General features: G+C 42.6%; 3 protein-coding genes across 3 annotated transcripts; 2 read left to right on the top strand and 1 right to left on the bottom strand.

Moving 5' to 3' along the window:
• Positions 1 to 6,732: 6,732 nt before the first annotated feature.
• LOC138040395 (uncharacterized) lies at positions 6,733 to 7,323 on the bottom strand. The gene has a single exon (XM_068886129.1). The coding sequence runs from the start codon at positions 7,321 to 7,323 to the stop codon at positions 6,733 to 6,735; it is 591 nt and encodes a 196-aa protein (XP_068742230.1).
• A 16-nt stretch (positions 7,324 to 7,339) lies between these two features.
• LOC138040394 (uncharacterized) lies at positions 7,340 to 9,108 on the top strand. The gene is made up of 2 exons (XM_068886128.1): positions 7,340 to 7,528; positions 8,242 to 9,108. The coding sequence occupies exons 1-2, from the start codon at positions 7,340 to 7,342 to the stop codon at positions 9,106 to 9,108; spliced, it is 1,056 nt and encodes a 351-aa protein (XP_068742229.1).
• A 33-nt stretch (positions 9,109 to 9,141) lies between these two features.
• Positions 9,142 to 10,089, top strand: LOC138040393 (uncharacterized). The gene has a single exon (XM_068886127.1). The coding sequence runs from the start codon at positions 9,142 to 9,144 to the stop codon at positions 10,087 to 10,089; it is 948 nt and encodes a 315-aa protein (XP_068742228.1).
• The last annotated feature ends 2,411 nt before the right edge of the window (positions 10,090 to 12,500 follow it).

Raw genomic sequence — 12,500 nt, 5'->3', positions numbered from 1 at the left:
GTTCTGTTTCATGAAGTTCACCACTTAAAAACGTATTGCAGCGTAAATTCGGTATCTAGAGGCACAATTCCTGCAAAATATACAAAATATTTAGAAGACAAGTGACCTGTAATGGTCGACGTATTGTTCTTTGTGTTACTCCCACAATGGTAATATAGCAAAGGTTTTTTTTTTTGCCCAATTCAAACCTCACCAAGACATGTAAACCATGTGTTTGGAACTGAAAATTTGTTGTTGTACTATTTTTTTTCCCGGTTTATTAAGTAAATGCATTTTTAGATGGCCTTCAGGTGATGTGGCGAGAGTGAATGGCGACCTATTGACGTATGATGAACACTTGCATGCGTATGATTTCCCGATAACCCTTTAAAGTTACATATGTAAGGCTCTAAATTCTTGGCGTTTCGTGAATATGAAGTTCCTTAGAGTTTGACATCACAAGAAACAAAGTATAAAACGTTAATAATCAAAACGAACAAGAAATGTTGCATTTGTATGTCATGCCACGTAAAAAGTTACATCTTGTTAATTCATCTTCTTGCCGTATGTTAATAAATGACTACAGAACGGTGTTTCACACAGTACGCCACACAGTACTCCACAAGTATGTGGGAATTTTCGAGGCCAGTGCGGTACGTTACGATACAACTTGAATGGTTATGGATAGAATTTAATACTGCAAAGTAACTGATTGTGAATTTTACCCTTGGAATAAAGAAATTCCTTCATTCTGAACAGTACTTCCTTCTATTGCGGGAACTTAAAAGAGTAATTGAGTAATAAGTTCTCATTTATATTCGTTCGATGGAGTACTGTGTAAATAGTGTTTAAAACCAAACTTTACAGTTTGCAATCCTATGAAAAACAAAGTTTGGATTACAATGGTCATTACTAAGCACTTAGTTGAACCCAAAGGCGAACAAAATAGCGACATTTTCCTGGAATGTATGGAGTACTGTTGAGGAGAACTGTGTGGTATTGACTATATGACTGTAACCTGATCCTCGATGTAGAATCCCCGAAGAAGATACGACTCGATGGACACGGATTAAACCACAACAAAATACATTTAATAATCCAACATGGCCTGCCCGCTTTTACGCGCTCCTACATCATGTAGGACAGCATGAAATATACATCTGCGCTCTTTATGTAGACTTACACGAAACATCCTACATCCCTTTCCTTCTTCATAAAACAAGAAGACAAATATAACATTGTGAACTTAAACAACACTTAAAGAGTCATCCTGACATCCAATGATCACGCTAAAGTTAATGTTCAATAATAAATGTTCATTCTATAACAAAGTTCTCAAATCTTTTTGGTGCATGTCTTGTCCGCACTGGTCGTGGTGACTTCACAGGTGTGGCGTCGCTCTGCTTGATTTCATCCTTCTGACTCTGCTGCATTTCTCCCAGATCACTTGCAACATCTCCAACATCCACCTCTTGAGATGCTGATTTCTCCGGACTCTCTGGTTTCTCTCTTTCGTGGTACAACTTCACATGAGTGGTATTTCTTTTATACTGGGCCCCCTCAGGCGACTTGATCACAACACTGTTACCGCACTTGTCAATTAGCTCGTATGGCTGGCTCTCAAACTGGGTGGTCCACTTGTTTGCTCGAGGTTGCTTTAACAGGACTTTGTCTCCAGCCATCAGATTGCTTTCTTCAGCCTTACGCGTTCTGTCAGAGTATTCCTTCATTTTTATTTTCTTTTCTTGGTCTCGATCCCTTACTTCTTCATCTAGTTTTGCAGCCTGCCTCAAACCTGGAAGCTTTGTGCGCAATGTCCTTCCGAACAACAACTCTGATGGGCACACTCCTGTACTTGGATGGGGAGTATTTCGATAGGCAACTAAATACGTCTGTACGGCCTCTTTCCAGTCCTTTCCTTCCACTTGCGCAATCTGCATTCTTTTAAGAAGTGACCTGTTCTGACGTTCAATCTCTCCATTTGCTTGGGGCCACAGCGGGGTTGTCTTCCTGTGCTTAATTCCATTGTCCTTTAAGAACGTTTTAAAGGCTTCTGCCACAAAATGGGGACCATTGTCACTCGTCACTGTGTATGGCAATCCATGAGTTGCAAACATCTTCTTTAGGCTGTTGATGGCCACCTCTGCTGTGTTTCTCTTTGAAATACTAATTTCTACATATCTACTGTAGTAGTCGGTCACCGCGAAGACATAGTCCCCTGATGGTAGTGGGCCCATGAAATCAATCGCGATATCCTGCCAGGGCCCTTGAGGCAATTCAGTCATATGAAGAGGTTCAGGATTACATAGTCCGCCCACAACTTTGTGCTCTTGAACCAAGACTGCCCCCAGACCCACTGGGCTTGCATCAGCAATAATCTTCGTCTTTGCACTGCGGTCCAAATAGCCTAAAGTCTCTGCCTGAGTTGACCTCCGTTTCAATTCTGCAAAGGCTGCCTGCTGCTCTGGACCAAACACAAACGGCTCTCCTTTCTTTGTCAGCCTCCTCAGTGGTTCTGCCACAGTTGCAAGGTCCGGGATGAATCTCGCATTGAAATTAACTAGGCCAAGAAAACTTTTAACCTCTGACACACTCTGTGGTTCACAAGCCTCATTAACTGCTTTGACTTTTTCTTCAGTTGGACCAATGCCTTGACGAGATAGTACCAGGCCCATAAATGTGAGCTTCGGCATATGAAATACTCATTTCTCCTTATTGAGAGTAAGACCCCTGTCCCTCAACCTGGTCAACACTTTTTCCAATCGCTTGTCATGCTCAGCTGTGTTAGGACCATAAATGATGATGTCATCTGAAATGTTTGCTGTTCCACTGCAATCTTGCAATACTTGTTGAATTACTTGCTGATATTTCTCTGGTGCAGACGTGATGCCAAACATCAGCCGCTTATATCTAAACAGGCCCTTGTGTGTTACAAAGGTTGTAATGCCACGTGACTCCTCGCTGAGCTCAATTTGATGGTAGCCCCACTTCAGATCCAATTTGCTGAAGACACTACCTTCTTGCATATCCTCCAAAACTTCGTCAATTGTGGGGATTGGATGCCTCTCGCGAATAATGGCTTTATTGGCACACCGCATGTCTACACACAATCTCACATCACCGTTGGGCTTGGGCACCACCACAACAGGGTTTACCCATGGCGTTGGACCTTCAACTTTCTCAATAATATCTTCCTGGAGAAGTTCATCAAGTTTCTTTTCAATCTTCTCTCTCAAGCTAAATGCTGGCCGTCGTAATGGTTGTGCTACCGGCTGGACTTGCTGATCAATATGTAAGTTCAGTTGAAAGTCTTTCAATTTGCCAATTCCTGTGAACACATCTTTGTATCTAGTCATTAGCTCACTGTAATTGACCACACTGTTAACTGGAATGTTCAACTTCAGGACTCCTAACTCAGTGGCCGTTTCTCTTCCTAGAAGTGACTCCCCTTGACCCCTGACAACTGTGACTTCAGCTGACACACCCTTGTTTCCCATTGTGATATCGGCCGTAAATGTACCAATAACTTCAAGCAGGCTAACTGCTCCATAGGCGTACAGCTTCTTTGTGTTGTGCTGTGAGACACACCTGATATGGAATTTCTTCAGTTGTTCCCACGAGGCTTGACTAATGACATTCGCACTCGCGCCAGAATCGATGATCATCTCCACTGGGACACCTCCAATGTTGACTACTACCTTTCCTCCATGATCCCTACCAGCAATTGCAAACACATACTCGTCATCATCGTCATCACCACAGGCATCCTCCTGCATATACCGTACATCCGATTTTCCAGGAGTAGCTAGGAATTTTGTTTTGCATACATTTGCAAAATGTCCAACCTGTGAGCATTTTGTGCACGTTTTTCCTCTTGCTGGGCACTGGAGATCTCTGGCAAAATGACCCCTTCTTCCACATCGATAACACTCACTACTTGACTGTGTGCTGAACTTTCTATTGCTCCTCCCAGGCAAGCTCTCACGGACTCGATTGACTGGCTCAGTGGAGAAATTCATACTTTGTGTTTGCCTCCGGACTGCTTCGTAATTACGTGCAATTTCTTGTAGATTCTGAAGAGTGAGGGCCTGACCTTTTTCCAGAAGTTTACGGCGCAGCTCGTTAGATCTACACTTCGAAACTATTTGATCTCGAATCTGGGCCTCCATTTGATCTCCGTAATCACACTGCTGGCTTTCCGCCTCAATCGCACTGCATATTGGTCAACCGTTTCATTTTCTTCCTGTACCATTTCTCTGAACAAATGCCGCTCATAGGGAATGTTAATTTGAGTTACGAAATGTGCTGTTAAGGCATCTTCAGCCTTCTGGTAATCCTTTGCACCACCAGTGTTTGGCAAAACATCAAAAATATCTTGAACATCCGATCCTGCACAATGAAGAAGAAGCGCCCGTCTTTGCACTTTGTTGTCATCCTTGTCTGGAACGATAATCAGACCTTTTCCATCAGCATATAATTGAAAACTTCGAAGCCATCTTTTCCATTCTGTACCCACGCTACTCGGATCACTGTTGACATCAAACGGTCGAATTCCTCCAATTTCCAAATCTTTGAAATTCATCTTCGCTAAAAAGTATTCCTTACACCTTGAGAACCATCCTCGTCGCCAGTTGTAGAATCCCCGAAGAAGATACGACTCGATGGACACGGATTAAACCACAACAAAATACATTTAATAATCCAACATGGCCTGCCCGCTTTTACGCGCTCCTACATCATGTAGGACAGCATGAAATATACATCTGCGCTCTTTATGTAGACTTACACGAAACATCCTACACTCGAGGCTACACACAGGGTTTAATAATATATGAAAAGCCACTTACGACCTATCCTAGCAAAATCTATCGCGTATTTATGGGAAATATTGAATATCTAACAACAGCGAATAGATATATGGTACAGCTCACCGGGAATTTTTCTTATTCATTTCGTAAACATCCCACGTAACTATTTGCGAGATTATCAAAAAGAAAATATGAAGACGTTATTTGAGCTTGATTTCAGTAATAACTTGAACGAAACATATCGAAATGCCAATATTTTGCCACTTCTTCGAGGTTCTGTTAAAGGAATGAAACCACGTGTATAAAATCGCAGTTATTGCGCTTCGACCTTTTTCAGACAATCGTGGTCAAAAGTTGTTGGGAAGGTTGCGCGCATCAGCTCACTTCACACCTAATTCGATTTTTCTAACTATTGGCTGAAATATTTGGGAAATACCATGCTCTTGTGGCCCCCCTCCCCCATATTCAATGTTGGAGTTCTTCAGGTAACAAAAGTCACCATTTTTTTCCCCTGGAAAATCCAACATTGAAAAGGGGGAGGGGGGTATCTGTAAAATGAAGTCACCTTCCCAACACTTTTGTCCATGATTGTAGTCCTAAGGGGGATAAGATTGTTGATCCCTCACAAACTACGTGAAAGAGTGCTCAATTTAGCACATGAAGGACCCCAAGGCCTAGTAAAAACCAAACAGACACTCCGCACCAAAGTGTGGTGGGCGGGGATCGATAAGCAAGTTGAAGACAAGTGCAAGACCTGCCATGGCTGTCAGTTGGTTGGACTGCCCACACCGCCCGAGCCCTTAAGGCACACCGACTTTCCAGACCAACCATGGCAAGATTTAGCGGCAGATTTTATGGGTCCCCTACCCTCAGGAGAGTACGTGTTCGTCGTTGTGGACTATTATAGTCGTTACTTCGAAGTGGAGATTATGAAGTCTGTAACTTCCACCAATGCTATCGAAAGCCTTGAGAAGATATTCTGTACACATGGCTTGCCAAAATCGCTGAAAACAGACAATGGCCCACAGTTCGCGTCCAAGGAATTTGGGGCATTCCTGAAAGCAAATGACATACAGCACAGAACGTCCACACCGCTGTGGCCCCAGGCAAATGGGGAAGTTAAACGTCAAAATAGAAGCTTACTCAAAGCCCTGAAGATTGCTCAAGCTGAAAAGAAGAATCTATGGGTGGAGATGAGAAAATTCTTGACAGCCTACAGGACCACGCCTCATAGTACCACTGGTGTTACCCCAACCAAACTGTTGTTTAACAGAGAGATAAGATCAAAGATTCCCGAATTGACGACTTCCGGATTTGCTGACAGCCAGGCAAGAGACAAGGATGCAGAGATGAAACAGAGAAGAACTGACTAAAAATATAATAAAAAAGGTTGACACTGGCTAAAATATTGTGTTGGACGTTTCGGCAACTGCTGTTGCCTTCCTCAGCAGGGATGAAAAATGCAAAAATCTAACGGCGTCCCGATGGTACACGATGCGTATAAATATAAAATCGCACTTCAAAAGAATATTTTAAAAAATGAAATAGACAATACAAACGAAGGTCTCCAGAGCACTCTAAAATATTTTTACAAATTCTTTATGTTATTGTAAACGTTTGGAAGTGCTATATGCTCGTTTATAGCGTTCGTATCTCGTAAGGAATGCCAAGCCTCCAGAATAAGTCTTTGTCGCCATGCCGATAATCTGTCAACAATTTCGACGTTCATCAAGTCTATTTGGTGATTGTAGCGCATGTGGTGTTTGGCCAACAAAGAGTTTTCATCTAATGTTGCTATGGCCTTTGAGTGCTTTTCGACGCGTGTTTTTAGCGTGCGCGATGTCTGACCGATGTAAACACAATCACAATCTTTGCATTTGATCTTATATACGATTCCTCTAGAGGCCTCCCTCTCGATTTTGTTCTTTGGTTTTTTAAGTATATTTTAGATTGTCCGAATAGGTTTATGAGCGACCTTAATGTTGAAACCTCGAAGAATCCTCGCGATTTTCTCGGAGAATCCTTTGGCATAGGACAAAACAACCATGCCGCACTGGTCGGAATCATTTACTTCTTGTTGTCTGTTGCGTTGGCGACCATTGTAGATGAAATTGGCAGGGTAGTTATTAGCGGTAAGGGCTTTTGCTACTCTCTTCGTTTCTCGTACAGCTTCCTCTTCGGTGGACGGGATATTCTTTGCGCGATCCATGAGGGTGCGTATGACCGAGTATTTATGTTGGGGGTGGTGTTGAGATTTGAAGTCAAGGTAGCGGTCGGTGTGGGTAGCTTTTCTGTATACAGACACGGTGATCGAGCCATCGTTTTGTCTGGTTGTTTTTGTGTCAATGAAGGCAATAGAACCTTCTGATTCTATCTCGATGGTAAATTTGATGTTAGTGTTGATAGAATTGAGGTGTGCGTGGAATTCATCCGCGTGTTCCCTTTTTATGCATACATGGCTGTCATCTACGTATCTCATCCACCATTTGGGAGAGTTTGGAGCCGATAACAGGGCCTTTTCTTCTACATATTCCATGACGAGATTGGCTAAGATGGCGCTGACTGGAGATCACATCGGACAACCGAAAATTTGTTTGAAATGGTCACCTTGGAACACGAAGAAGTTATTGTCCAGGACGAACTGTAAAAGGGCAATGATATTCTGGATGGATAAATTTGTTCTTTCAGGTAGTGATTTATCAAAGTCTAGTCTTTCTTTAACAACTTTCATGGCTAGATGGGTAGGAATGCAAGTAAACAGTGACACGACGTCAAAGGATACTAGGATTTCGTCGGGATCCACTGACATAGTGCGGATCTTTTCAACGAAAGATGCGCTGTTCTTAACTGTGTACTTATTGTTTTGAAGTGGTGACAAGATATTGGCGAGGTATTTGGACAATTCGTATGTGGGAGACCCAATGGCGCTCATAATTGGTCTTAACGGGACGTTGTCTTTGTGGATTTTGGGAAGGCCATAACTCTGCGGAGTGATGGCAAAATTAAAGTTGAGGCTTAAAGCTGAATGTTCGCTTACGGATAGCGGTCTACCAGAGATGTTAACGACCCACTTATCTTTGAGGTTGGTTTCGTGCGTTGGAGGACGTGGCAAAATGTTCTGGAGTTTCTTCTTGTGACATTTCCTTCTCCGTTGTGCTTCCCATTGTGACCTCTGTTTGATTGTGAGGAGGAGGGTGTCGAAGGATTCTTTATAAATCATCTCTCGGAGTTTGTGTGTTGTTTGTGACAAGCGCTGAGAGAGTTTCTTGATTTTCGTGTGGCAATTCGAAATGCGTAGCCTTAGGCAGGCTTGGCCCAGAACATTTTGCCACGTCCTCCAACGCACGAAACCAACCTCAAGGATAAGTGGGTCGTTAACATCTCTGGTAGACCGCTATCCGTAAGCGAACATTCAGCTTTAAGCCTCAACTTTAATTTTGCCATCACTCCGCAGAGTTTACCAGTGCCTCAAATTGTTTCCTCGATCGAATCTGGCATAGATCAGCTTCCTGACGCCGAAAAAGACCTCGTCAGAGCTTCAGTCACTTCTGCTATTAACAGTTGTCGCCCTCCCCCACGAAAAAACATCACTAGTGAAGAGGAAAAAGCGCTCAAAGATCTTGCCAAAGACAAGTCTGTTACAATTTTGCCAGCCGATAAGGGCCGAGCCGTAGTAGTGATGAATACCAACGACTACACTGAGAAAGTAAACAACCTTCTAAACGATGATAAAACTTACCAGAAGATAACAGATAAAAGAAGGAACCCAACATCGAGCACGGAAAAATCCCTCAATAAACTTCTCCTACAGATTAAAGATCAGCCAGCCCCACATGACAGCGACAAAAAACAGTTGGAACCGAAGCTCTATCACAAACTTCATAGTACCAACTCCACACCGGCATCATTTTATGGCCTTCCCAAAATCCACCAAGACAACGTCCCGTTAAGACCAATTATGAGCGCCATTGGGTCTCCCACATACGAATTGCCCAAATACCTCGCCAATATCTTGTCACCACTTCAAAACAATAAGTACACAGTTAAGAACAGCGCATCTTTCGTTGAAAAGATCCCCACTATGTCAGTGGATCCCGACGAAATCCTAGTATCCTTTGACGTCGTGTCACTGTTTATTTGCATTCCTACCCATCTAGCCATGAAAGTTGTTAAAGAAAGACTAGACTTTGATAAATCACTGCCTGAAAGAACAAATTTATCCATCCAGAATATCATTGCCCTTTTACAGTTCGTCCTCGACAATAACTTCTTCGTGTTCCAAGGTGACCATTTCAAACAAATTTTCGGTTGTCCGATGTGATCTCCAGTCAGCGCCATCTTAGCCAATCTCGTCATGGAATATGTAGAAGAAAAGGCCCTGTTATCGGCTCCAAACTCTCCCAAATGGTGGATGAGATACGTAGATGACAGCCATGTATGCATAAAAAGGGAACACGCGGATGAATTCCACGCACACCTCAATTCTATCAACACTAACATCAAATTTACCATCGAGATAGAATCAGAAGGTTCTATTGCCTTTCTTGACACAAAAACAACCAGACAAAACGATGGCTCGATCACCGTGTCTGTATACAGAAAAGCTACCCACACCGACCGCTACGTTGACTTCAAATCTCATCACCACCCCCAACATAAATACTCGGTCATACGCACCCTCATGGATCGCGCAAAGAATATCCCGTCCACCGAAGAGGAAGCTGTACGAGAAACGAAGAGAGTAGCAAAAGCCCTTACCGCTTATAACTACCCTGCCAATTTCATCTACAATGGTCGCCAACGCAACAGACAACAAGAAGTAAATGATTCCGACCAGCGCGGTATGGTTGTTTTGCCCTATGCCAAAGGATTCTCCGAGAAAATCGCGAGGGTTCTTCGAGGTTTCAACATTAAGGTCGCTCATAAACCTATTCGGACAATCTCAAATATACTTAAAAAACCAAAGGACAAAATCGAGAGGGAGGCCTCTAGAGGAATCGTATATAAGATCAAATGCAAAGATTGTGATTGTGTTTACATCGGTCAGACATCGCGCGCGCTAAAAACACGCGTCAAAGAGCACTCAAAGGTCATAGCAACATTAGATGAAAACTCTTTGTTGGCCAAACACTACATGCGCTACAATCACCAAATAGACTTGATGAACGTCGAAATTGTTGACAGATCATCGGCATGGCGACAAAGACTTATTCTGGAGGCTTGGCATTCCTTACGAGATACGAACGCTATAAACGAGCATATAGCACTTCCAAACGTTTACAATAACATAAAGAATTTGTAAAAATATTTTAGAGTGCTCTGGAGACCTTCGTTTGTATTGTCTATTTCATTTTTTAAAATATTCTTTTGAAGTGCGATTTTATATTTATACGCATCGTGTACCATCGGGACGCCGTTAGATTTTTGCATTTTTCATCCCTGCTGAGGAAGGCAACAGCAGTTGCCGAAACGTCCAACACAATATTTTAGCCAGTGTCAACCTTTTTTATTATATTTTTAACATGCCTGGCTACACACCAAACACTTTTAAGAACTGACTATGCTGATGAAAGAAGGGGAGCTCAAGAAAACAGCTTAGCTACAGGTGATCAAGTCCTGATGAAACAGAGGAAGGAAAACAAGCTATCAACAAGCTTTGGGGAAGCACCTCACAAAATTACCAGTAAATATGGAAATGAAGTCACTATGATGTCACCAGAAGGGGTTAGCTATAAGAGAAACGTGACTTAAGTAAAGAAATACCTGACAGGGAGCGAGGAGTCGGACCAACAAGACACAGGACAAGGTGTTGTTGCAGATAGGAATGCCAATACAGGGACCCCAGAGGTATCCACGAGGCCAACTCGGTTAAGGAAACCGCCAGGATACTTAAAGGATTATGAACTCTGCTGATTATGAACTCTATTGAAAGGGACGCTTTGAACTATGAGCGTGTTATTCAGTTTTAATTGAACTTGTCCTTATCAAGATCAGAACGTTCGGAAAGAGATATACGTGTAATGTTGCTGTTGTAAACTATGTCTAAATCCAAGGAAAAGAGGGGTTGTAGTGTCTGTTGGTCTACCTGTGGTACACCACATGCATGATGGGATAGGTTTTGAGTGTGTGTGAAAAGAAATCAAAGTGTGTGAACGAAGTTGTTATTAAAAGCTGTTGAGATTTGACTTAAATGTGGTAAAAGTGTTACACCCCCTTTTATTTGTGCATAATAGTGATGTCGAGTCTTCAGCTTCAATCCAGTGTTGGTAATTTCAAGGCAGGAATTCTTTTTGTTCTCAGCAATAATATGTAGCAAATCTTTTCTGCCATCAGGCTGTGGAATTTTACTGGGGAATTGGATGTATTTCATTTCCAAATTTCCAATGGCACCATGTCTTGCAGTGGGATCACTGACTTCCCCATCAATACTTGCGGCAAGGAGTGGTGTAGTTTTATCTATAAAGAGTCCTCTTTCTTCCACATATACCCCAGTGTATCCTGCTGAATGTTGCCTGGCAACATATTTTGCCCTTATTCAGGGTTCAAGCCTCCGACCCTTAGCACATTGCGCAGGTACGGCAGACCTAGTTTTGTTCATTTCCTCAGTAATGTTGGGCTGGTAATTATTTCCTTTCTGAAGGTCAATAATCATGGGCCTCTTACCCCTGGTCGTCTCCAGGTCTTTACACAAACGCTCAATTTGGGTTTTACTAACATTTCTTGAAAAAGATGGTGCTGCTTCAAACGATTGCTTGTCAGCTTTTCTTTGTGCCCTTTTAATGCTCTTGTCATACTTTTTGTCAGCCTCGTAACTGTGCTTTATGACAAGTAGATCACTGAGAAGTATAGCCTCATTATCAGCGCAGGCTGTTGATCGAGGTTTGTGCCACTGTTGTGGTCGTTCAATTCTGTGCATGTGGTGTCAGGTGGGATTTGATTTAACTCACTTTCTACAAAATCTAGAATCGTAAACAGTAGAGCACCTGCATGCTTACATCTTCCAGTAGCCCCAGCTTTGCAATTACAGTATCCACTTCTCACCCCAGCAGTTTGTTTTCGTAGAGAGACTTGCGTTCGGTAGAGCTTGTTCTTAGTCATCGAGGCCTTAACCTTGCTTTCAAAAGAGCAAACATGTTGATGTGATGTTGCGTTGAACTTTACTTTTTGCACCTGGCCGGCCTTGAACAATGCGTAACCTTCCCCCTTACTTTTAAAAGCCCCTCGTCTGAATTTGGTGGAATCTTTTGTAATTTCTCCGGCTAAATGGGCAAATATATAGCAACGCTGGAATTCTGGCATTTGCTCCAACGATAAAGTCCAACCATCTGTTGGCCACTCGATTCTTTGCGGCTCGTCTGGTTGTGTTCGCATTTCACGTTCGAGACGTATTCTCAGAAGATGAATTCCTCCGATTTTGTCAAATCCAGAGCTTGATAACTCTTTACTCTGGTTGTAAAAATAAAAAATTAAAACAAAACAAAACAAAAATACAGTATTTAGGTGCGATATCTTTCGCCATCGAGCGAATTAATTTTTTTATAATGTTTATAATTTAGCGCTTACCTCTGCAGCAGTTGGCTTCGGTTTCCGCTTGTTGAAGCACCTCGGCACTTCAACCATCGCCTTAACTGATCGTTGTGAAAACGTTCTGCCTCTTTGTCTTTAAGGGACGCCCCAGGGACATCATTCTCCGTTAAATTTATTCTTTTTTTC

The sequence above is a fragment of the Montipora capricornis genome, chromosome 3, assembly GCF_036669925.1.
Source record: "Montipora capricornis isolate CH-2021 chromosome 3, ASM3666992v2, whole genome shotgun sequence".
Taxonomy (NCBI): domain Eukaryota; kingdom Metazoa; phylum Cnidaria; class Anthozoa; order Scleractinia; family Acroporidae; genus Montipora; species Montipora capricornis.
This window is presented reverse-complemented; position numbering and strand designations above follow the sequence as displayed.